The following is a 27,199-nucleotide window of genomic DNA, read 5'->3' on the forward strand; positions in this document are numbered from 1 at the left end:
ACCTCTAAGATAGCTACTATTTTACATCTATTTTGACAAACCCAAAATTTAAGAGTATATGTGAGAGTGAATCATGAGGTTAGAAAGGTAGGCAAGGGCCATACACTGCATGTACCTAACCTCAGTAAGGTGCCTAACTGAGGAACGTGAACTTTATACAGAGGCTATAAATATACAGTGGGTGACAAAACAGTGTATACACATTTTAAGAAAGGAAAAACTGCATTATATTTGTAATACTCAAGTCATGTTTGATTTCTGCAATTATAAGAGATGCTCAATATGACTTGTATTCATCTTTTGTTATTAGTATATACTGAGTATTTCTTACACTTTTAATGCAGTTTTTTTTTCCTTTCTTAAAATATGTATATGTTTTTGGGGCACCATCTGTATTTTGTAAGGAGAGGGATCAGACACTGTGCTATCCCCCTCAGGAAGCAACATAAAGAACAGTTTGAAATAATAGTGAATGGGGTAGAGGAACTTCAATTACCAAGTTATTGCACTATAAATACTGGAGGAAATGTGGAGAAACTGAACATGTCACCTATTACTTTTGGAGATTTAAAATTATATACCCGTTCTGAAAAAGAGTTTGGCAGTTTCTTAAAGATTAAATATGAAATTACTATATGACCCAGCAATTGCCCTCTTGTGTATTTATCCCAGAGACACAAAAACTAGCGTTCATATAAAAACCTGTACTTGAATGTTCATAGCAACTTTAGACAGTTAGTAACTGGAAATACTCCAATGCCTTTCAACAGGTTAAAAAACTGATATGTCCATACCATGAAATATTACTCAGAAATAACAAACTGTTCATACATGCAACAACTTGACTTAATTTCAAGGAATGACAAAATGACATTGAAAAATGACTTGAAATGACAAAATTATAGAAATGAAAAACAGATTAGTGGCCACCAGGGATGGAGATGTGGGAGGTGTGAGGAGGGTATGGTTTTAAAGGGACAACACAAAGAATCTCTTGGTGATGGACTGATTTGTATCTTGACTGTAGTGGGAGATACACAAATCAATGATTGTGAAAAATTATGAAGAACTAAATACACATACAAACAAAACTGGGGGAAAATTCTTTAAACTCAGGGTCAATTTTGCCCTCCAGAAAGCACATGGCAATGTCTAGAGACATCTTTGGCTGTCGCTGAGGGGATGCCACTTCTAGTCGGTAGAAGTCAGGAGTGCTGCTAATTCACAGACCATCATCCACAACACTGAATTATGCAGCCTAAAATTGTCAGTAATGCTGAAGTTGAGAAACCCTAGTATACCAAAATGTTATGTTCAAAGAAATTCCTGTGAAGTTCTAGAAGTCAGTCAAAGCATGTCTGTACCTGTTCAATAGTTTTTTTTTTCTTTATAGGTCCCAGCTTTTACTTCCCTGACCTTACCACAACTGGGTAAGATTTTCAGGAATGCATTACTGTAGGCCAGAGCTACATACTATTGCTATTTATCATACTTGGCTTGATTATCATACTTTGTATCAGTATAAAATGTGTTGCTTCCATTCCATTTTCTCAGTCTTATTTAAGGTTGTCATTACTTTCTACCTTGACTATTACAATGGCTTTTTAAAAAATTAAACATGTTATTGAGTAAGTGCAGATTTACATGCTATTATAAAAAAATGCAGAGAGATCCCATGTACCCATTGCCCAGTTTCCCACATTGGTAATATTTCGTAAAACTACAATACAATATCATAACCAAGGGTATTCACCTTTATAAGATCCACAGACTTTCTTTAAATTTCATGTTTTACTTGTACTTATATGTGTGTGCATATTTAGTTCTTTACAATTTTTCACATGTATAGAGGTTTGTGCATTCCCTACCAAGTCAAGAAATAGAAAAATTCCATCACCAAGGGATTTCTTGTGTTGTCATTTTACAACCACACCCTTCCTTTCACCCACTCCTGCATCCCTAACCCTGGTAACAACTAAATCTGTTTTTCATTTCACTGTGCTAGGCTAAAAACAAGGACCAAGAACTCAAGTTTGGGAAATGGCTACAGACATATTCCTAAAAAGTCTGAGAATTTTAACTTTAAAAAAGGTCCACACATGTCTCAAGACTGAAAAAATGCTATTATAGCTTACACAAAGATGAGTAATAGTAATTGCCCTCAAAAAGCTCACATAGTGAGGAAAAACAAAAATTATTAAACCACAATATAAAGTGATTACTTTAGATGGGAAGAAGAAGCCTCATACTACAGTAGTATAACACAACATTATGTGAAAAAAAGGCTTTATGATTCTAAGAAAGTATAATTCCCCTTTTAAACATATAAAGCTGCAGGAGCTGTCTGAAAGTCCAAACACACTTAGAAAACAGACATCGTAAAGGCTCTCTCACACTTTTACTCTAACACAGGTTTAATGAAGGAAGAGAAAATAACAGGATAAATAATGGAGGTCTAGGTTGTTGTGCACACTGATCAGGCAAAATGATTCTAACCTTGATTCAGGAAATTTTATTCTCTAAGATAGCATCTTCTCAATAAAGCACTTCAACACAACATATTATCTATTTGGCAGACATTTATGCCATTAATGAACTAATAAAAAAAAAACCCCAGAGTTCTGGAGCAAGTTACAGCAAAATAGCTACTCAAGTGAATGGGGAGATTTCTATCAAGCTTCCCCAAATGTACATTTTTCAAGTACATTGAAATGAAAATAAGTTTTTTATTATACTTAGCATCCCATTCTTAGGAACTCTGTTGTTCCCTCTGCTTCCCCCCTCACCTATTAGGTACTTTCTGTTACTCTGTCATTCAGAACATTAGTAAAGAATGGAGAAAAATTTCCAGCATCTTGTCTTCTTGCCTCACATCTTATAATAGGGGTTGGGTTCTTAGATTGAAGTCCACAGGCCTCTGGGATGTGAAACCCTTAAAACTCCAGTATGATTCTGTTCATGTGCATTTTCCTAGGAAACATAACTAAGCCTTCCCCTCACATTTTCAAAGGCCAAGAACAATTTCCCCAAAGCTCAAAACAATTTATACAAAATCTGCAGATGTACCTTCTATTTGGACAAAGTTACATACAATCAACAAGATCATACAATCTCTTTTGTCACACCTTATAGTCTGTTCTAAGGATTGGAAACATCAAAAAACTACTACTTTTAAAATGCAGTCCTCTTTTCCTCTGAAGTGTCTTTCTTCTTTTTTTTTGAGGCAAGAATCTCACTCTGTTGCCCAAGGCTAAAGTGTCATGGCGTCAGGCTAGCTCGCAGCAACATTGAACTCCAGGGTTCAAGCCATCCTCCTGATCTAGCCTCCCAAGTAGCTATGACTATAGATGCCTACCACAATACCAGGCCAACTTTTCCTATTTTTAGTAGAGACAAGGGTCTCACTCTTGCTCAGGCTGGTCTTGAACTCCTGATCTCCAGCAATCCACCTGCCTCAGCCTCCCAGAATGCTAGGATTATAGGAGTGAGCCATCATGCCTGACCTGGGTTTCACTCCTTTAAAAGTCATAGATTAAGCCACATTTACTTGAGTGTTCCTTCATAACATGAGCTGAGATGACAGGAAAACACTGTAGAGGTAGCAATCATAAAACTGTATCTATTATAAAATACATCTTTTAGGATGGACTAAGACAATTTGTAGTACACCAAATTGTGGAGTACATACAACTGGCCATCCTATAAATTTACCCATAGTCTTGGAATAGTAAAAAATATCCATTAACATAATAAGAACAAAATTTTTTTTATATTACAGGAGTTAAGTACCTCCTTGACATAGTAAATGTTTTAGCAGTTACAATTAATATGCTTCAAACTGAGTAACTTCAATAATTATGTTGGTTTTTGCTATTTAATATGCTGCTACAAACACTAAGAAAAAAGCATGAAAAGAGCCACACTGAAAAAATTTGTCAAATTACTTTTAAATTTGTGAAAACAAGTATGCCACTGATACAATCTTGTATTTCAATCTGAATGTGAAAAGCAATAAATCATGGTCAAATGGTGCTTATTTTGGCAGCCCATATACTAAAACTGGAAAACGATACAGAGAAGATTAGCACAGCCCCTGTGCAAGGATGACACGCAAATTCATGAACTGTTTCATATTTTTACCTAATGGGTGCAATGTAAGGGTATATGGCACACATTCTGGGTAAGGAGCACAACTACAAAAAGGACCTTACTTGACAAACGCAAACTTGGTAACCTAAGTCTGTACCCTCACATTAATCTGAAATCTAAAAAAAAAATCATGGTCAAATGGACAACACAGAAACAAATTTAAAGAAATAGCAGATAGTAAAATACAGGCAGAAATACCTGTACTCTATATCTATACTTACATATTGACATTAATTGATGCAGCTAACACCAAAAATGCTACTGAAGAAACAAAATTTAACTTCACGAGAAATTACAGAAACACCATAGATCTAGTTAATCTATCACAGGTTCAACAGTTTAGCCAATAAAAAAGCAACAGAAGGGTGGCGCCTGTGGCTCAAAGGAGTAGGGCACTGGTCCCATATGCCGGAAGTAGCAGGTTCAAACCCAGACCCGGCCAAAAACTGCCAAAGAAAAGCAACAGAAATTGGTTACTGAAGAAAGCCCATGTAGGAGGCCAAAGTGGGATGATCACTTGAGCCTGGGAGTTTGATGATGCAGGGAGCTATGATGACACCACTACACTCTTGCCTCAGAGAGCAAGATGCTTTCCCAAAATATAAAACAAAACAAAACAAAACCCTGGCATTTTATTAATACAACTCAAATTTTCTCATTCAGCTTCATTCTCTTGAAGTATTGCTTTTCAAACACTAGTAGTTGCTAAATCAATTCAATAGGTCACAATCAGTATTTTTCACTTTAATATACCAGAAAATCAAAATAACAAATACAGTTGTCCCACAGTATCCTGCAAGACCTCTGCAAATAATAAAATCTGAAGATGCTCAAGTCCCTTATATGAAATGGCATACTACTTGCATATACTTACAGTCATCTTCCTTTATACTTTAAATTATCTCTAGATTACCTATAATACTATAATATAATATAAATGCTATTAAATGAAGAACTTCTGTAAACTGACCACCCAAGGGATTGTAACAAGCTGGTCAACATGCAGAGGTGGTAAACAAAAGGAACTAGGCCTACTGTACTGATATGGACATATGGTACATGTTCGGTCTATGAAAATTAGATCAACTTAAGGAGGTGGTCAATGCAGAGAGGTGTCCAACTATGAAATTTCCACTGTAGTCATTTACTATATTGTTTTAAAATTTGTATCTTTTAATTATTGTATCGTTCTATTTTTTTTTCCCCCTGAGTATTTCCAATTCAGTTTGCTGAATTTGAGGATACAAAACCCATGGACAGAGAGAGACCACTGTACAATAAGATAAGCATTGTTTTGTAAAATTGCATTTCATTTATGCAGAAATATCTTTGTGTACAATGGGTCATGATTTTTTAAAAAATAATTCTCACTGGGCAGCGCCTATGGCTCAAAGGAGTAGGGTGCCAGCCCCATATGCCAGAGGTAGCAGGTTCAAACCCAGCCCCGGCCAAAAACTGCAAAAAAAAAAAAAGAAAAAAATAATAATAAGTCTGCTGGTTACAATCAAAAATATTTTAGAGATTTTGCTCCTATAATTAACACTAACCTCATTTTGGAATACAAAACAAAAAACAGCCAAGCATAAAGCCTCTTCTGATTGGTAGGAATGACAACTAAAAGTTAACTTTAAGAGCTTTCCTTACATGCCACTAATGCCCCAAAGTTATGATTTTTCAGGGTTCAAGGAATCTGAGATTCCTAGATGAGAGCTCCCATTTGGAATGAAGAATGAAGGTAAAACAGTGACCTTTTCTTGTGTAGGTAAAAAAGCAAAGAAGTACATAAACTCAAAGAAAAATTATAGGAATATTTAAAAAGGAGTCAGAAAACTAATCCAGCAAATGGGGCAAAGGGCTGTTCTAAATATAGGCCACATCTATCTAGAGTACACATTTCTGTATATACTGAATGAATAGTATGCACACTATGTTATTTATTGAGCACTGCTATGTGCCAGGCACCAGAAACACAGATTTCCAGTTTTTACCACAACTCCAAGGAAAATAATGTAATTCCTCATTTATAGGTGAGGGAAACAGCTAAGAAAGAATAAATGGTTTATTCTTATTCTCTGACTCTCTGCTACTTGAATATTGGCAGTTCCTCAATATAGGCAGACAATCCTCTGAATTTACTCCCTAGGGAATTTCATGTTGCCATCTCCATTTCATTGTCTTCTAAATATGTATCTTCAACTCAGACCTCTGCTGAGGACCCATACTACTCCAAGCTTTCATCAGGGTTAACTTAAGACTACTATAATGTACTAACCGGTCTTCCATATCTTTTCTAGCCCTCACTCAATTCATCCTCCATACCGTAACCAAATGTGATAAGTGATCTCAAGAAACAAAGCCACTCACTCCCTAGTTTCCAGTTATTCTTAGGCTAAATTGCTAACAGGTCTCTGAGTCTGGTCCCTACTTTGCGTTTCTTTATACTACTCTCTCCCCTAGATAGTGAGCAAATTATATGGCCAGGGGCAAAATCCATCAGCCAACTGTTTTTGAAAATAGTTTTATGAAAACACAGCTATACTTACTAGCTTATATATTATCTATGACTACTTTTGCAGTACAACAGAGTTAACCAGTTATAACAGGGACTACATATAAAAAGCTTTACTTTACTTTACTTTAAAAATATTTACTATCTGGCCCTTTACCGAAGTTTGCCAATGCCTACCCAAACACATTGACTTCCTTCAAGAATATTCTGTGTTCCTTCCTACCACATGCACAATACTATTTATTCAGCATTAAATAACTCTCCATTCCACCCTACCATTCCCCCAACTTAACACACATTTATCTCTCAGCTGTAACTAAAAATGGTACTTTTCAAGGAGGCCTTCCCTCACCATTTAGACCAGCACATTCCAGTTCAGCCTAGTCACTTATCAAGTGTTAAACAGTTTCAAGTGGCTACTGTGTTCAAAGGACAGCCCTAAAGCAGCTGTCTGTGTCTGTTTCTGGACTCCCTACTCTCCTGGTCAATGTGCCTATCCCTGCACCAATATCACACTGTCTTAAATACGAAAGTTTTATTTTATATGACAGAATAAGCATACATGCCACCACCATCACCATTCCATTCTGCTTTTCTTCTTCACAAGTGTCCAGGTTATTCTAACAAGTGTCCAGGTTATTCTAAGTCCTCCACTCTTTCACATAGATTAGAATCAGCACGTGAAATTTCTGGAAATTTCTTGAAACAGCCAACAAAACAACAGAGCAACCAAAGTTCAGCCTGAAGAACACTGACTTCTCTATGATATACCACACTCATGGACAAAAAAGTAGTTAATTCTGTGATTTGTTCATATCTCTTTAATGTCTTTGAATAAAGCTTTATACTTTTCCACAGAGATATTACATGTTATGATTATTCTGGAGGACTTGATAACCTACCATGCTTTTGTAAATAAATAATGCCTTCTCTAATTACTTTTTCTAGTCACTTTTTGCTGATATACAGAGACAAAACTGAACTTTGATTACTGAAAAAGAGTGATGACTGTGTATACCCATTATTTTTCTGATTGAAAAGGGAATATCCTTCCCTATGTAGGATGACAAATGATCTTCATTGTAAATTTTGCTCATTTGTGGATATCTTTTTTCACATTAAGAAAGTTCTCATCCAGGCTCAGCGCCTATGGCTCAAGTGGCTAACGCGCCAGCCACATACACCTGAGCTGAGGGGTTCAAATCCAGCCCGGGCCCACCAAACAACGACAGCTGCAACCAAAAAAAAAAAAAAAAATAGCCAGGCATTGTGGCGGGCACCTGTAGTCCCAGCTACTTGGGAGGCAGAGGCAGGAGAATCGCTTGAGTCCAGGAGCTGGAGGTTGCTGCGAGCTGTGATGCCACCGCACTCTACCCAAGGTGATAGCTTGAGACTCTGTCTCAAAAAAAAAAAAGTTCTCGTCTGTTCCTAATTTATTAGTTTTCTCATTTATTTGTTAAATTTTATCAAGTGCTTTTTCTACATCTACTGCCATTGTAGTATTTTTCTCCTTTGGTCTGTTTACGGAGTAAACCACATATATAGATTTTCTATTAAACCATCCTTTGCACATGTAGTATAAATTCAACATGGACATAATTTTCCTTTTATATACTATTGATATGTTGGGCTTTTTTGATATTATAGACCCCAAATCCCTCATACGAAACCCTCAGATTTAAGATACATTTCAGAATTCAAACTTTTTCGTCACTAGCAACAATGTACAAGGTCTGCCAATTAAGATGGCAAACTCATTCTAGAAAAAATATTACATGTCATTGTTGAGTATCATCTCAGTCATCAGATGGCCAAGGGGAGTACTTTGAAGGTGACTAGAGATATTCAGCAATGAAGTATGTGGCACTTTTTCTAGGATAAGTTTGTAAACTTAATTATAGGACTTTGACCTCACATGGTACACAAAGTATATTATGTAACAAACTCAGCACCTAGTACTCAAACAAATTAAAATTTTCACAGTGAAATGCAGGGATGATTATAAGCAGACTCATCTGTTCAAGTCAGGATCTGCCACTAATGAGAAGCGGTCTAATCAGGTTGTGTTACCAAGTTGTGAAATTGAAATTTTGAGTTTTCAGAGGCTATTGGATTTCGAAATAGCACTCAGGATTCTATGGACCTGTCATTCATTTAAGAGTTTTATACACACTGTCATGATTAAAATGGGACTATAATATTCCTTTCTTATACCATTCATGTCTGGTTCTAGAATTAAGTTTAGGTGAGTTTGAAGAGTAAACTAAAGAATGTATTCCTTTGCTTCTATTCTCTGGAACAATTTACACAATACTGCAATGACTTACTGCTTGAAAAGTCTCCTGTAAAATTATCTTAGCGTACTAGTTCCTTGGTGGGAAAATTTACTACTACAAAATTTATTTAATAATTACAGGATTATTCCAAGCTTTCTTGTTTAGGTAAACTGTACTTTTGTAGAAGTTAGTCTATTTTGTTTAAACTTTCAAATTTGTTGATATAAATAAATATATATATAAACAAATATAAAATTGTTGATAGTATTCTCTATTGTCTTTTTAATCTGAATGACCTGTAACTACAACAGAACCTCTGTTAAGTTGACCACCTAAGGGACTGTGACAAACTGGTCAACAAATAGAAGTGGTCAACACAAACTAGGCCTACTGTACTGATAATGCCTTCTATTTTTTCAACATTATTTTCAGAGGTTTGTCTACTCTATTTTTCTAGTCTTTTTTAAAAAATCAGCATTTAGCTTGATTTCTGTTGTGGTCTCTGTATCTCCATCACTTTATAACTAAATGCGTACATTTGCCCCTTGACTAAAAGTATAAAATTATATTAAATATAATTTGAAAGACAAAGCACCAATATGGAAAAATATGCACTAATGCTATTGAAGAGGATGCTTCTGTTCTTAGGGAACACACAAAGAAATATTTAATGGCAAAGAGTATAATATCTCCAATTAATCTCAAAGGGCTCAAAAGAATGCATATATACACAAACTCATGTAGGTGGAACAAAATACAAACAACTGGTAAAGCTGGGTAAAGAATATGAGTGTTTTACTATTCCTGCAACTATTTTCTATGTTGAAATTATCTAAAAATAAGAAGTTACCAAAGCAATTAACTTCTGAACAAAAACGGAAAAATTACACAAAAATAAAAGCAATTTAAAAATGGGCTGTGATGTTTTCATGTAAGCAAATTAAGACAAAAATATTGCAGTCCTTTGGCAGTGATAAAATGTATAGATGGAACTAGTGATAATAGGGTGAGTATAAAGAGATGCCAGAGATAATTATTGCTGGTAGTGTATGTTGTAAATTAAGTATATGTGCGATAAGTCTAGATGAGTCTTCTTATATAAAAACTGTTTACATGCCTTATCTAGAGAATTGTTAATGGCAAAATAGAGAAATACAATATCTTAGAATTAGATACTTAGAATTAAGTATTAGATATCTTAGAATCAGAAACTTAGGAAATAAAAGTTTATCCAACTATAATGGACAGTTATGAATGTAGGAAAACTACCTAGAATAAGTTTATTCAAAATATCCCTATCTGCAATTGGGGCTCATATAAACAGCAGTCAGCCATGGAAAAAATGTATTGATAATTTATAAGACTTCACTGATGAAGAAATTATCAACATATTAGAATAAAAGCCTATTGGATGCTATCTTAAGACGATAAAATCCTTGAATATAATTTTGTGTGCAATCTAGTATAAGAGTATTAGAAATGAAGTTGCTAAAATATCACTGTGAAAAAGATCTAATAAAAATAAAAATTACTAAGTACAACTTTAATAGCATACATATTTAGGTTTCTAATGCTTAATACCATCAGATGAATTATTACCTATCAAAAAAGTATGAAAGATGAAAACATGCTATTGAACCAGAATTCTGTAATTCAAATTTCAGAAACTACTCTATATGTCTTCAGGCAATATACCACTATCTACAAAGAGGCTGCCTGGAAAAATTTAATAAATATTGAAGACCACAAATTGTTGTTTTATTGTATTATTAATTCCTTAAGCAAGATAGGGAGTATATCAAATTAATATCACAAAACTGGTAGGTGAGAAAGAAAAACAGATACATAGGATGATTATAAACTGAAAAATGAGCAAAATCAACTTCATTATCTGGGTATTTTTTTTTAAAAAAAGTTTACTTAGAATTATGCTACAGAATATGAAATCAAACTTCTATCCCAAATAAAATGCATTGAAATAATTTCTCTCCACAAAATATTCAAATTCACTAATTTACTGAGTGAATAAGATAGTCCAAGTTGTCGCTGATGTCCATCTATTATCTTTATGTATATACATACATATATCACGTTTTAAAAAATAAAAGCAAGCAACTTCATAAATATCACAAACCATAAATGAAACTTACCTTTTTATCTTCTTTTACTTTATGGGTTTTCTTTTTCATCTTCTTGTCATCTAATTCCTGATCAGAAGTGATTGCAGGATTATCAATACCACCTTTCCAAGTTTCAACAGGAGAAAGAAGTGGGTCTTCTTCACTTCCGCGATGTCTTCCTTTTCTTTTTGTTTTAGAAGTGGTGAAAGCCTCATCATCACTTGCATCGGAATGTGTTCTTCTATAGTATGACTTGGCTTTACTAAACAAGGTTTTAGATTTGTATTTATATTTTGAAGGTCTCCGTTCCCCATGACTTTTGGAGGTTCTATCAGAAAATCCATTTTCTTCATCTCCTTGGGTATTATTTACATATGAGTTTCGAATTTTAATAATGCGATTCTGACTATCATCTGGGACAACATAAATCTCATCAGAATAGCCCTTCTGTTTGAAAATTGTATCAATAGGTTCTGCGTAGTTATCTGAAGGATCCGTATCTTCAGGATGTGCCAAAGGCACCCGAGAAGTCTGCTTTCTTGGATTTTTACCAATACCAGCTTCAATTGTTTTTAAAAGGTTTGGATCCAGTTTTTTCACATTTGTCTTAGGTACAACTGGTTTAGGTTTAATAGGTGGAGGCACTTTATGGTTGCGTTCATGGTCATGACAGTTTGGGGTACTATGAATAGGATATTCATTTCCTTCCAGATCTAACCTATACCTGGAACGGTCACTAGGTGTTGGAAGCAACTGTACATCATCTCCAATTGGACTATACGGAGGTGGTGCTTCTGTGTCATCATCTGAATCAGGGTAGTTGTTATAGGGAAAACAGTCTCTGGGAGATGGTAGAAAAACATCTTCACTTTGATGAGTTGATTCCCTTGTATTATCAGACAAATAGGAATTTTCTATCATATTTTTTTTCTCTAGAACATCACTGAAAAACAGAGTAAAAACTTCAGTTTGACGATGGTACTGAGATAAAGAATATAATGCTGTAAACTTAGCAGTGATCTCAGTTGCAATGTGTTCTCCTTCAGTCATTAACTCCTTAATAGCCTCATTTTCAAAAAAATCTGCTTGGCTGTCAGTAACTGCTACCAGTTGTACTGGAATGGTATCTTGAACTTCTGATAGAAATGCGCGAAGCATTCCCATTGATGCTTTCCGTTTGGCAGAGTAAACTAATATATACCCATGAACCAGTTCATCTTTCCTTACTCCAATTGAAGAATGGTATGATAATATTGTGATCTGTATTCGCCTCCTCTTTTCACCAATGATTTTATCAAGCATTAGGGAATTATTTTGTCCAGCTTGAGCAGCACTGCAAGAATGAGAATCAAGGAAGGGTGAAAGGATAAGATCCACACTAAATGGATCACCACACATGGCACACATGACAATTCTCAAGTCAGCTTCCGATACATCTTTATTGGTGGGAACTGGGCTCATCACATCCAAATTGTGTTTAACTGATTCCAATACTCCTCTTAGAGCTTGTTTAATTTGGGTTTCATTAAATTTACGAGGATATGTACCAGTGGGTACATCTACAAAAGGACATTGTAGTTTGTTCGCCAACTGCTGCCCTTGGTGCCTGAGAATTGGTAGATTCTTACTGATGGAATCTCTCTGATTAGCCAGAATTAATGTAAATGGAAGATTGGCCATATATTTATCTTTTCTGATCTGAGAAGCTTCAGTTCTTATTTTTCCAATAAACTCCCCAATCAAACTCAGTGACTCAATAGAATTAAATACACAGAAGCACCCATGTGGTTTAAAGGCGGCAGTCCATAATTGACTCAAAAAGTAAGGCGATTTGGCATCAATGGGCCGGAGTTCAAGTTCATAAATTTTTCCATCTAAGGCATATTCATCATCAGTGGATTGGGTCCTTATCTCATTTGTTAGTTCTTGGGCAAGGCCATCCTTCCCTAAAATGAAAAGGTTAACTTTATCTATATTGGTACTATCATGATACAACCGTAAGCGGCCATGATCCAACTGCAAAAGACTACTGGCAAGTAACTGCTCCACTTTAATATCTGTACAATTTTGGCCACTAAGACATGTTTCTTTAGTGGGATGATAAACAAATCCTATATGTTTAAGTAGAAGAGATTCCCTATCAGGTGCAAGTTTTTGTAAAGCTTTGTATCTAGGTTCTTCACTCAGAACTGTATGAATTTCACTCATTTTGTCTGAACTAGGTGTTGCATTAAGATCTAAATCATAAAAAAGTTCAGAATGCTCAAAAAGCATTTCCTGAAACTCTTCTTTGGCTTTTTCAACTATTTCTCGCTGATGTCTACCATATACCTCTTTGCTATCAGCCTCAGTGATGTATTTGAAGGCTTCATCCTCCATAACAAAGCACATAACTTCCTCCCATGGCTGCCCAGGTGAAATGAACTGAATTTTTTCCAAAGTCTTTTTGAATTTTTCCTTCATTTCCACCCTCCTCTTCTCTGATATTAGGTGTTGTACATGATTCTGATAGACTTTTTCAGCTTCTAAAGTGCTCAGGAGGTCAAATGGTATCCTTCTATCATTAATTTTATCTATATGGTCAGTTTCATCCCAAGGTGTTTTTTCTAGCACCACAAAACATAACTGAAAATCTGCTCTCTTTTCCAGTAACTTCAAAGCTTCTGACCAATTCAAATGTTCAATCTCTTCTAGATTTGGCAAAAGAGTATTAAAAGCTCTTGGTAAAGTATTTATATATTCTTCTCTCCTTTTTCTTATATGTTCCTGTTTAAGTTGTTCTATGTGTTTGGAAAACGTATTTCTGGCCTTTCTTGTTCCCTCTAAGTTGATGTATTCTTCATAATCTGGATGATTTTTTAATTTATTACTAACAGTTTTCCAAGTTGCATGATAATCTCTCACAGTCTGCACAAGTTTTTCAAACTTATCTGTTGCTGTGACAACAAGTTGTCTCTGTGTTTTATAAGCATCCAGATAGGGAATAATTTTAGGCTTGCCACGAGTTTTATCCAACATTTGTACCAGTGCAGTGAAACATGTCTCAATGTTGACATTAAATCGTGCTGATGTTTCCACTACAAGAAGGTTCTTTTTGTTTGAAGCAAATGCCTGAACTTCTCTAAGATAATGATCCACACATTCGTCACATTTAGTTGCCGCTATTATTACAGGTTTTTTAGATTTTGATAGCTGGACAAAAAGGTTATTCACAAATTTAAGTTGATCATCAAACTTCCTATTGCATCCCTGACTTACATCAATGCACAATAAAAATCCATCTACGTTGAGCTTCCCTTCAGGCATTTGCTTCTGTTCAAAGTCTTGCTCCAAGCCTAACTGATCAGTGCAAATGTACATTAGTTTTTCTGCTGACTGCAATTTAGAGGCAGCTGCACGTTTTATGTATGGTTGCAAATTCGTACTCCGATGAGGCAAGAAAGTCTGGTCATCAATGAACTCTGTTTGTTCAATGACATGAATTTTGCATTCTACTCCATCTTCACCATTTTGTGTTATGTCACCCCAGTACAAAAAGTGATCATTGTTTACTACTCGTCCTCCGAAGTCAATAGTGCTAAGCACAGAAGTATGCTCTGGATAATATTCATCTGCTTTTGAGCGTACAAATCTATTGCACAAACAAGACTTTCCAACACCACAGTTACCTTTGTCTTTTTCAGTCCCAGACAGTCCAACTACACTGATAGTATAGGATGGGGGACGAGGCTCTTTGTTTTTTGCCATCATAACTCTCTTCTCATGTCTCTACATTCATAAAGGTAACCACATATACTTCTCATTCTGAAAATAAAATCATCTCAAAATACAGATCCCAAATTTAAGAAGTGTACTTGGTGCTCTGTATTTCCCTCATTTCTCTGCAGAAAGGTCTTCAAGATCATATGGATCATCTTCCTAGAAAGAGGGAAAGAAAGGACACATCTTAATGATGAATTATATACAATGAATTACACATATTAAAGACGTTTGTAACAAGTCACCATACAAGTTAATAGTAATGCTAATCATGTTACATATACTTTAAGAAATCATTACAGTTTATAATTTACTGTTATAAATGCAAGCTGACTTCAAAATTTAAGGCAAACAATTAAAATAATTAAATGCAAAATCTAATGTAATGCCTCACAAACTTTTAAGATAAACTTCTATTAACCAAACATACATTTTTTTGCTTTTAATTATTCTCTTCCTGTGAGTTTGAAGAAACAACCAGTATTTCCCACTCCCTTAATTTTCCTGCCTTCTGTGATTGAAGGCTATGTTGGTGGCAACTAAAATTTAGTAATTGCCTTAGCAACTCCCTCAATACAAAACAACCTCCTTTGCACTATAGGGTTTCTCAAAACTTATTCCCTAAAATAGGATTTCATAAGAATTTAGTAAGATTTTAGAATAAAGAAAGTTTCAGTAAGTTTTAACACACTCTTGTGAAACCTATCAAATTTTATGCACCACAGCAACAAAGAGAATTCAAATATTTAAACAGGGAAATAGAAATAAGTGAAGAGTTAATACAAATAGCGACAACCATTTAAGTGGACCATAGGGTCCCAAACTAAGCAGACGAAGGAGCAATTTTCATTTCAAATCTGTAAGGAATGAAATAAAAAGTAATCATAAATGAAATTTTAAAATATAAAATATTCTTGTAAAATGTAAATGAAACTTAGAAAAAAAATCCAAGCCTTGACTTTGTATTACATTCAAAAGACATAAAATTATTGTCAAATTGTTTCTAAATATTCTTAATTTCTGGATTTATTTCTTCTCCAAGTAGTTACAAAGAGCTCAAGAATCACATTTTGAATAGCGCCAAGCATCTTAAGATTATATATTTGAGACAATTTTTAATAATTATTTGATATACTAGCAACATTACATAACTTTTAAGAATTATATGATATTTAATTTTGATTATTTATGTATGAGCAATGAATCAGTCATTTTAAAGTCTTATTTGAAGAGTCTTCATATTCTTTTGAGGCTGAATTAAAAGCAATACATCATTTCTAGTACTTTAAAATTTCATAAGATAGGAGTATTACTGGATTTTTTTTCCTATCAACATGTGTAAAAACTATCTTCAATCTCGACAAAATAAAGGATATAAAGAACAAGAAAAGACTACCTCTGGTTTGTGCACTGACCACTCCACTGCAAGTAAACATCTATTTTGATTATACTACACATCTGCTATAGTAATGGTGATGAGAAATTGTTCTTATAACTAAAATCTTGACTAATATTTCTGGTAAAACAATAATATGTAATTTTTAAAAACAAAATTTCAGATTTATTCTTGTATTCAAGAATTTTCTTCTGACAGCCCCAACTAAGTATCAATTTTATCAGCCACCTAATAGTAAAATAAAAGATGTATTAGATTTATTTCTGTAATAAAACTATTACCATACTGAAGCAGCAACGCAAGGAAGTAGAACTACATGCAAATAGAATTGATTTCAAAATCTGACTCCTATTATTTACTAGGTGATGACAGCAGTAAAGCCCTAAACCTCTTAACCATGGTTACCTCATCTATAAAATGGGACTGCATACCTATACAAATTTAAGAACCAAATCATTTTTAAAATGTTAAGTACCTTGCAAACAAAAGGGTCTTAATAAATATAATTAGATCAACCATGGGAAACGTACGAAAAATAATGCGATAAGACTTATTACAGGGGGCAAGACACAATTGTAAGAGGGACTTTACCTAACAAATGCAATCAGCATAACCTGGATGCTTGCACCCTCAATGAATACCCAAAATTTAAAAAAAAAAAAGACTTATTACAAATATTAAGTGACAGCAGTATTTATGGAAATAAGTAGCAAAAAAAAAAAAATTAAGGAAATCTCATCTAATCCTTAACTTCCTTTTGTTAAAGAAAATTCTTAAAAATCTTAATCTAGTCATACTTAATATTTACACCCAGCATCAAGTTTAACATTTTTACCTAAACTATGTAAAGAACAATCAGACTATCTATGAATATTTACAGAAAAGAAAACATATCACGCCTGTAATCTTGGGAGGTCGAGGAGGTTGGATTGCTGAGCGTACAGATGCAAGACCAGCCTGAGTCAGAAGAAGACCCCATCTCTAAAAAATAGCTGGGCATTGTGGCGGATGCCTGTAGTCCCATATACTTGGGAGGCTGAGGCAAGAGGATCACTTGAACCCAAGAGTTTTAGGTTGCTGTGAGCTAGACACCACAGCACTCTACCAAGCGTAACTAAGTGAGACCCTGTCTCAGAAAAAAAAAAAAAAAACCAGAAAGAAAGAAAACAGTCTATTAACTGGACAACAAAATTATTCACAGTAATAAAAAGAGAAATTATACGTGAAAGCAGTACAATGATTTCACAGCTAGTAACTAAGAAAAAAATAGAAAATAGAAGACAAGATACACTCTTTTTTTTACAGAAAAGCAAAACTTATAGGTGATATGTATTTCTAGGTGATATATATTTCAAAATTCATATAAAAGAAAACTTATCTAATGATTACTTTGGGGAATTCTTACTTTAAGCAGTAAGAACACTAAAACTACACAATGAAATATAATTCTTTATTAACCAAACATCTATTCTGAAAACTAAGAGTAATTCAAAGATATGTAAGACTACTGTCCCTTGGCTTCCAGTTTCATAGACATAGATTGGTTAATAGAAGAACACCACAATATAATAAGGACCGTAAGTATTGCAGAAAAATTCAACTACAAACCTAATCTTTACTATAACTGTCACATCTTCATTTATATTTTTTATATATGTTTTATGTAAGAATATAATATAATTTTGGATACTATTACTCATTAAAAGACTCACTTCTGCTCTCCTATGGCATAAACCCCAAAGTATGAGATACACTCTAAACCTTTAGAAAGGCAGAGTAGAAATGAAAACATCCTATAATAAAATGTATTTTTAAAATTCCAGAGTTCCAGAAAGAAAAAGCTCTTATAATTAAATGAAGAGTGAAGGCATTAAGTCATCACCACTTTTATTGGTTGGTCACCGAAACTAGAAGGCTTTTTATCTAAAAGAGAAATAAAACTATTATGTTGAGGCTAAATTTTGATAATAAAGCTTCAGGACTTCCTAATTAATTTGGTAGTGGCAACCTCTGAATCATGAATATTAAAGTTTAAATTAAAAATAAAGTAGTTTTGTGAGACTTATGGTTTCACACCAATTCACAGTTAACTGCCAATTTGACAGAGGGAGGAACAGTCACGGCCTTATTAACAAATACTGTCAGGTAGACTACCTGCTGGTGTTCTTTAAGTCTCCTAAAAAGCTTAAATCATTAGTCACCCACCATATGGTGATTTTCAGACTGGTAAAGTATTTACCAGTGATAAAAATATTCTTCTACCTAGAGATGGAAAGAGGATGTTGGGCCAATACTTGGTTGCCCTTTTCTAGCTTTTTGACCAGAGAAGTGTCTTCCTTATCTGCCTGACAGGTTTCCTTAACTTAGAAGCTTTAGTTCCAAAAAAAAAAAAAAGTGTCTTCAAGTTAACAAAACATACAAAAACTTTGAAAAATCCTAGACTAGAAAAGAAATTGTTGTCACCTTGCCCTCAAAAGGAGTTTGCTATGGTATCACCACCTCAAGGAAGACAGATCTCATGAAGCTGGCTGTAACAGGTTATAAAGGAATTTATTTTGAAACATGGGATAGTTTATATAGGTAAGAATTATCCACTGGCCCCCAACATCCAGATTAAAGCCACCCTTCTGTTTTTCATGCTTTCACTAATAATCTTATGGCCAATGTCTTCAACTACATGTGGACTGCTTAATTTGGAAAAAAACTTTTAAATATGCCTAACAGTATTATCTGTCAATCATGCATGTCTTTTCTACTTTTAACATAAGATTACTTTCATATAACTTGTTCTCCTAACACTTACCATTACATTTTTACTGATGATGAAACCAAGACAAAAGTAGCAATGACCTACTCAAAGTTCTTAGGTTAGGATGAAAGTCTCCTGAGGCCCAATCTTTTACTTTCTTAAATAACAGTGCTCCTTTTAATGGTTTGCAATGCAGTCTCGCATTTCTGCCTTTAAGATTATCTTACAAACCAGTGGTTCTCAAACCTTCCTAATGTCACGGCCCTTTAATACAGGTTCCTGTGGGCCCACAGGTTGAGAACCGCTATTATAAACTTATTTATTCGGGGAAATATTTAAGTATCCTTTCAGAATACTTTTGGCTAAAACTGTCCTACTATTTCTGTCAAAATTAAGCTATCTCCACAACTTAAGTTTTATAAAATATTTTACTAGAAATATTATATGCTTTTTTTAATGGAGTTTTAGTAATAAAGTGGCTTTCTACAAATTAAAAAGTTTTACATGGAATCGAAACTAGAAAAATGAAAAAATAGATTCAGTAATCCAATATTTAAACTAAAACTTGCTTTGTACCTTTTCGCAAAACTGTCACAAGCACTAATAAAAGGTGGAATTTCAGAAACATTGTTTTTAAATTACTATATCGTAAGGAAGGTCCCATTGGCCCTATGTTCAAATATATCCATAATTTACCAGTTTTCTCTACTTGTATTGCTATAACACTGATCCCACCCATCAATACCTCTGGCCCAAAGTCTTCTAAACTAAACTTCTCTGCTTCCCTTCCCCTGGTCTATTCATACCACAGCAGAGTAGGGCGGCTCCTGTAGCTCAAGGAGTAGGGCGCCAGTCCCATATGCCAGAGGTGCCGAGTTCAAACCCAGCCCCGGCCAAAAACCACAAAAAAAACAAAAAAAAAACAAAAAAAAGAACATACCACAGCAGAGTATTCCTTCTAAAACATAAGGCTGAGTCATGCATCCTGATTAGCACTTTGGGAAGCCCATGAGGGAGGATAGCTTGAGCTTAGGAGTTCAAGACCAGCCTGAACAAGAGTGAGACCTGATCTGTACTAAAAATAGAAAAATTAGCTGGGTGCATCGCCATGACTGTTGTCCCAGCTACTTGGGAGGCTGAGGCAGGAGGATCACTTGAGCTCAGGAGTTTAAGGTTGCAGTCAGCTGGGATGAGGCTGACAGAGAAAGACTCAGTCTCAAAAAAACAAACAACCAAAACAAACCAAACAAGCCTGGCACGGTGGTTCACACCTGTAATCCTAGCATTCTAAGAGGCCGAGGCAGGCAGATTGCTTGAGCTCAGGAGGTCAAGACCAGCCTAACCAAGAATGAGACCCTGTGTCTACTAAAAATAGACCGGGTGTTGTGGCAGGTGCCTGTAGTCTCACCAAGAAGATCACTTGAGCCCAAGAGTTACAGGTTGCTGTGAGCTACGATGGCTCCACAACACTCAACCCAGGGCGACAGAGCAAGATTCTATGTCCAAAAAACCCCCCCAAAACAAAACAAAACAAACAAAAAAGAAATGAAGCCAGCAGAATGACGGCTAATTATAATCTATAATAATGTATTGAGCCAACATAATAATCTAATTTTTATCACACTAAAAAAAACAACATTTTCAAAAATGAAGGTATGAACCCAAATAAAGTAGACTCAAAATATTTGGATGCTTAAAGACTTTTTAAAAATCATATATATTTATTATAGGAAATTATATTTCCAACACCTAATTACACCAAGAGAGCTTTGTAAATACATGCTCTATCGTCTTTAAATCAAATAAATAGAATAACTCTAAGCAAATATCCAAAAGAGATCCAAGCCCAAAGATTATCATATATGTTCTACAATCTTAGGCAAATCTGTCCAAAAGTTTGTATCATTAATAAAAAAATCAAGTGCATACTAAAAAATGAACAGTATAATATATTACTATTCTTAAGGTTCTCTATGCTAATTCTCAATGACAAATTTATCCATGCTGTGAAGAGGAAAAGAGAGTCTTAACAGGGAGGAACCCGTAGCTCACTGGGTAGGGCACTGGCTACATACGCTGAGGCTAGCGGGTTTGAACACAGCACGGGCCAGCTACAACAATGACAACTGCAAACAAAAAAACAGCGGGGCATTGTGGTGGGTGCCTGTAGTCCCAGCTACTTGGGAGGCTAAGGCAAGAGGCTCACTTCAGCCCAAGAGGTTGCTGTGAGCTGTGATGCCACAGCAACAGCTTGATCTCAAAATAAATAAATAAATAAAAAGGAAGTCTTAACATACGTAAGACAGCTAGGTAATTCAACAATGTAATGCCTACAGTAGTCACTCCTATTCTGTATTTTTGTTTTTTTACTGCTGAACCAAGGTTTCTACCATACAAAGCACACAATCCTTAGGTTGAAAGGAGCCCTAAAAAAAGATTATCATTACTATGAATTAATCTTAAGAGTATAACTAAGTGAATAAAAAGATAACCTATCAAACATTTCAACAATTTATACAGTGACCAAATACCCACTTTTAGCTTTTGACTTTTCAAGTTAGTTTTAAAAAAAGTTTCACTGCTGGGCAGCGCCTGTGGCTCAAAGGAGTAGGGTGCCAGCCCCATATCCCAGAGGTGGCAAGTTCAAACCCAGCAGCGGCCAGAAACGGTAAAAAAAATAAAAAAATTCACTGCTGAAAAACATTTGAAAAACCAATGGCTAAAAACTATTCTAAAAGAGGCTAACCACCTACTCTATTATTTAATACTTAATCTATATCCTTCTTTGATAACCTTATGTACCCAACGTCTTGCTATGCAAGTTATTCCAATTCTATGTAGTCCATTTCCTTATTCTATGGTGAAAACAGAAGAACCAAAGGTCATCTCATTTATATCAACCTATGTAAATAATCCATTAGCAATTACTCTGCTTAGCTTCTATCTGCTTAACTTTATGTCAGAAATTCTTAAAGTACAAAGGTATGTATAGAGAAGTCCCCTACGTCAGTTGACCACGTTCACCTCCCAGTGTCTCAGTCAACTTGACAATCAGTATTATAATGCTATAAAGAAGAGGAACAAACATCAGGTAAGGATTAACAATTTTCTTAACGATGAGAATGCTTGGTGATGGGAAATGGGAACGTGAAGAAGTCAAACAAGAATAGAAGGAAGGGGTACAGACTGAAAAGGAATCGCTGATTTAAAAGAAAAAAAAAAAGGCCAAAAGCACTTTCCACACCATGGCTGAGGAGATAAAGGCAATGTGCTCGCTCTACTGTGGTACTGATAAGTGCAACAGGAATTCCAAGAAACGGAAGATTGAAATAGGTTAGGGTTTATAAACTTTTTCTACAAAAGGGCTAGGCAGCAAATATTTTAGGGTTTGCATGCTGTACAGTATCTGTCACAATACTTAACTCTGCCATGGACTACCAAAAGCAGTCATAGACAATACCTAAATGAATGACCATGGCTAGGTTAAATAAAACTATTCAGGGACACTGAAATTTGAATTCCATATAATATCACATATCACAAAATATCATCTTTTAATTTTCCCCCATTTCAAAATGTACAAAAACATTATATACATAAATGGGCAGCCTGCCAGATCTGACCCAGAGGCCACAGTTTGCAGCCCTGAAACAGATTAATAGTTCCATATAAGATAAATTTAAGTGAACATAAAAAATAAGACGTTTTGATTTTAAAGAGAAGTCATTCCAGGTGTGGCGTGATTGAGCGTAGTAGCCACGGTAGAAAGCAGAGAAATATGGTTGAACATGTAAGACAAGACTATAGTTCTTAGGGCAAACAGGAGTTACACCTTGTAATAAGCAACAGGAAGTCACTACAGATTAGTATAGAAGTGGAATACAAGATGGTGGAACACAAAGCCCCAGAGATAGACAAATACTGCAGCCTCCATGCACCTGACTAATAGACTTGAAAAGAGCAATTCAAGACAAAGAAAGCTTGGAGACTGGCTACTACTTATAAAATACAAGACAGATAAATGTTTCTTAATAGAAAACTAATCAGTTTCCGCAAAAGATGGTGGTATCGCTAGAGTTTCAGGTGATACTTCCAAAGACAAATGAAACTTCAGTAATGAAATGAGTGAAGCAAGGTTAAGATTAGTAATTCAAATTTGAAAGTAACAAACTTCAGAAAATTATTTGAAACAGCATTTGGTTTAATACTCTTATTTTATAAAGAAACATCTAAAGACTAGCACTCTGGAAGGCCAATGCAGGTGGACTGCTTAAGTTCAGGAGTTTAAGACCAGCCTGAGCAAGAGGGATATCTCCTCTCTAAAAATAGCTGGGCTCTTTGGTGGGTGTCTGTAATCCCAGCTATTCCGGAGGCTGAGGCAAGAGAATCAATCACTTGAGACCAAAATTTTGAGGTTGTTGTGAGCTGTGATGCCACAGGGCTCTACCCACGATGATGAAGTAAGACTCTGTCTCAAAAACAAAACAAAACAAAAAACTGAAGAATTACACACTTGGTTAATAAGGGGGAATATAAACATGATCCTTCAATTTCCCAAATCATAGGAATATTACATTTTTACTAGTTCTTTGCAATGAAGAGGTATTACCTTAACTCTGGAAAGTACAGAAACATACTATTTTGAATGAGAAGACATAATCAACAGGAAGAAAATGAATAAACCATCTGGTATCAGATAGCAAAGTAAGAGGCAGTGCCTGTGGCTCAAAGGAGTAGGATGCTGGCCCCATATGCTGGAGGTGGGTTCAAACCCAGCCCCGGCCAAAAACCGCAAAAAAAAAAAAAAAAGCCAAATATAGCAACTAGGACAGATAATTACACCAATGTGTTTCTTTTTTTTTTTTTTTTTTTTTTTTTTGTAGAGACAGAGTCTCACTTTATGGCCCTCGGTAGAGTGCCGTGGCCTCACACAGCTCACAGCAACCTCCAACTCCTGGGCTTAAGCGATTCTCTTGCCTCAGCCTCCCGAGTAGCTGGGACTACAGGCGCCCGCCACAACGCCCGGCTATTTTTATTTTTTGTTGCAGTTTGGCCGGGGCTGGGTTTGAACCCGCCACCCTCGGCATATGGGGCCGGCGCCCTACCGACTGAGCCACAGGCGCCGCCCCACCAATGTGTTTCTTTCTCTACCACCCTATTACCCTTGTGTTAACATTTTCCCAAATCTTTCACTCCAGCTCATAAGGTATAAACTGATGCTCCTGTATCTGTATATTTTCTCCTTATATCCTGTAGATCTGTCCCTCATTTCCCTGTGCTTTTAGGTCCCATGGTCATTAACTTACCTGAATGTCTTTTCCCCCTTAGCCTCCCAATCCTTAGATATTATACTTCTCACAAGTAACGCTTCTTACAAAGTAACATCTCCTTATATCCTTATATTCCTTTATATCAATTTTTAGGCCAGGTGTAGTGGTTCATGCCTGTAATTCTAGCATTCTGGAATGCTGAGTGGGAGGATTCCTTGAGCTCAGGAGTTGGAGACTAGCCTAAGCAAGAGCAAGACTTCATCCAAAAAAGTAGCTGGGCATTGTGGTGGGCACCGTAGTCCCATCTACTTGGGAGGTTGAGGCAAGAGGATCCCTTGTTTGAGATTGCTGTAAGTTAGACTAAACACCATGGCACTCCAGCCTGGGCAACAAAGTGACACTGTCTTCAAAAAAAAAAAAAAAAAATTACACCTATTTTAAAATCAGTATGTACTGCCCTGTATGTAGCCCAAATACCTAAGTTGCCATACTCTCTCTTCATTAAACTAATAAGCTCTTTAAAGGAGCAATATTTTATACATCTTATATCACTCACACTGTCTAGCTGTTCAATAAAATGTTGGTCAGGGTAATAAATAGACTAAATCTAATCTGAAGCTAGAAAAAGGAAAATTCACTTTTACTATTAACTCTTTATGATGAAAAGCTTGAGGATCTAACCAAGTGACTTAATACTACTCATATTTTAATCAAGAAATTAAAAAGTTATACATAAATCCTTTTCATGAGTTAACAGTTCTAATTGTAATAAGTAAAATACACAGATATGGCCAGATGTTAACATTTTTAGTATTTTATTTTTCTTTTATTTTTATTCATCTCACTACAAACTTTAGGCATGTAGACAGCTTCCAAAATACAAGGATGGGGGAGACCATCTTTTTTTGTTTCTCTTACACTAGTACTTGCAGTTAAAACTCAAAATGTTAGGTCAAGTTGGGTGGACTACTTGAGCTCACAGGTATGAGACCAGCCTGAGCAAGAGGAGACCCTACCTCTAAAAATAGCCAGTCATTGTGTCCGGAGCCTGTAGTCCCAGCTATTTGGGAAGCTGAGTCAAAATAATTGATTGAGCCCAGGAGTTTGAGGTTGCTGTGAGCTGTGACTCAACAGCACTCTAGCACGGGTGACAAAGTAACACTCTGTCTCAAAGAAAACAAAAACAAAACCTCAAAATGTTTCTTCCATGAAGAATTCTCAAAGATGCCTTGACAAAAATAGATGTTCTCTACTCTATGCCTCTTAGTATTTTTAACTATTTAGTAATTACTCCTCTATAGTTACTACCTCTCCAACGATAGCTTGAGCTATGCTATTTCTAATTTATCTGGGTATTCCCAAGGGTAAACACATAGTAAGTGCTAAATAAAGATAATGTTAATTAATGAATAACAAACCAGAGGCTTTAACATTTTTTAATGCAGATCAACTCTTTTTTTTACAAAAGTAGAAAAGTCATAGGAATCCAAGGAACAGAATTTGAAAACCAAAGAAAGCTCATACTTAAAATTCTTAATGTTGAACTTTTTAGTATGGTTTTTCCAAATTTGATAAAATCATCAACAGAAGCCTGCATTTAAGAAAAAACTTTAATACTCAAATTATGAAATGATGCATCACTTTGTATCAAAGTTTCTTTGTAGTTCTTTCAAAAATTAAATTTCCCTAGTGTACCTTAGTAGTACATACAGACATCTTTTAGGAACACAGACATTACAGATCACTATACAATGTTTCTTGAGTGAATTATATTATTCCATACCTTCTTGACCGGCAAAGAAAAAAAAAAAAAAAAGAACTATGGATCTTACAGTCCTGATACAGAAATTCTTAAAAGAGTATTTATAAAGACGGCAGTTGTGACAAAACTACCAAGAAAAATCTCTTATGCCATTTCACATTTAAGTGAATAATGAAGGCCAAAACTCACTATTCGTCATGATAATGTTTAAAAGTTTAGTACAGTCTTCATGAGACAAACTTTGTCTTCCATTAAAAAATGTGATTCACAAAGCCATTATTCTAATACTGTATTGAAACCTCAAATTCAAAAAAGGAATGCAAAGACAATGTTTTATTCCCTAAAAAGTATCTTAACTTTCATGTAAAGTAATTCATTTTCTACAAAAGAATTACTGTACTATCCAAAAAGTCTGCCTTTCAAAAAAGAGGAGATAGTTTTCCAAACATTTAGGATAAGGACCACATGACAAAATAAGATACTAATTTTACAATACATTTTTTAAACTACTAAAGTACTTTAAATGAAGGGAAGGGCCACTAAAATAGATAAAAGTAACAAAATTCTGTGACTTCTTATATTGAAGTGTAACCCACCCAATTCCCCAATGCCTTCAAATAATTAATGCACAAAGATTGGTAAAATAAGATATGACCTGGGTTAAAAAATGTAGCCTACTCAAGACAAGGCAAATTGATAGTTATCTAAACATCTGTACCATCTTACTGATTCTGCTTGAAGTCAATCAGATCAATAGTGCTATTTCTTGAATGTTGAAAGCCACAGGTAACTCCAGCCTTTCACTCCACTGTGTTTAGTCTTAATTTGCCTTTACAAGTTTTTTGTGGCCAACGCTTATCCCACTCTTTTCCTCTGCTCTATATACCACAGATAAAAGAAATGGGGTTAATTACAAAATAGATGAAAGAGAATGAGAAAGAAATTTAAAATGAAAGCAAAACCTTATTCTGGAAACTATCCAGTAGATTATCTATATGGTTAAGTCTATTTATCTAAAAAATACTGAATAAAGAGTATCGTTTTATCATATTAAAGTACAAATAAACTGGAATTGATGATAAATATCTCCAGACACACTTTACTAATACATTTTTATACCATATATTATTCAGAATTTCAAACAGTTTCGTCTAAATTAGTTTTTGTTAGAACTATTTTAAATGGTGATTTAGGGAAAACTTCCCAGTG

At 35.0% G+C, this 27,199-nt stretch overlaps 1 protein-coding gene and 1 non-coding gene across 5 annotated transcripts in view; one reads left to right on the forward strand and one right to left on the reverse strand.

Annotated features, from left to right (window-relative positions):
• ARHGAP5 (Rho GTPase activating protein 5) overlaps window positions 1–27,199 on the reverse strand; it is a 79,923-nt gene that overhangs the window by 48,612 nt on the left and 4,112 nt on the right. For all 4 annotated transcript variants that reach the window (XM_053594224.1, XM_053594221.1, XM_053594223.1 and 1 more), the window contains exon 2: window positions 11,085–14,972. In XM_053594224.1, the coding sequence (XP_053450199.1) occupies window positions 11,085–14,804 (3,720 nt within the window). In that variant the 5' untranslated portion in view covers window positions 14,805–14,972. The remainder of the gene's footprint in view (window positions 1–11,084; window positions 14,973–27,199) is intronic.
• On the forward strand, window positions 4,030–4,138 carry LOC128589383 (U6 spliceosomal RNA). Its single transcript, XR_008380975.1, has one exon. It is a non-coding gene; the product is annotated as a U6 spliceosomal RNA (small nuclear RNA).

The sequence above is a fragment of the Nycticebus coucang genome, chromosome 6 (assembly GCF_027406575.1).
Source record: "Nycticebus coucang isolate mNycCou1 chromosome 6, mNycCou1.pri, whole genome shotgun sequence".
In the NCBI taxonomy this organism is placed as follows: Eukaryota; Metazoa; Chordata; class Mammalia; order Primates; family Lorisidae; genus Nycticebus; species Nycticebus coucang.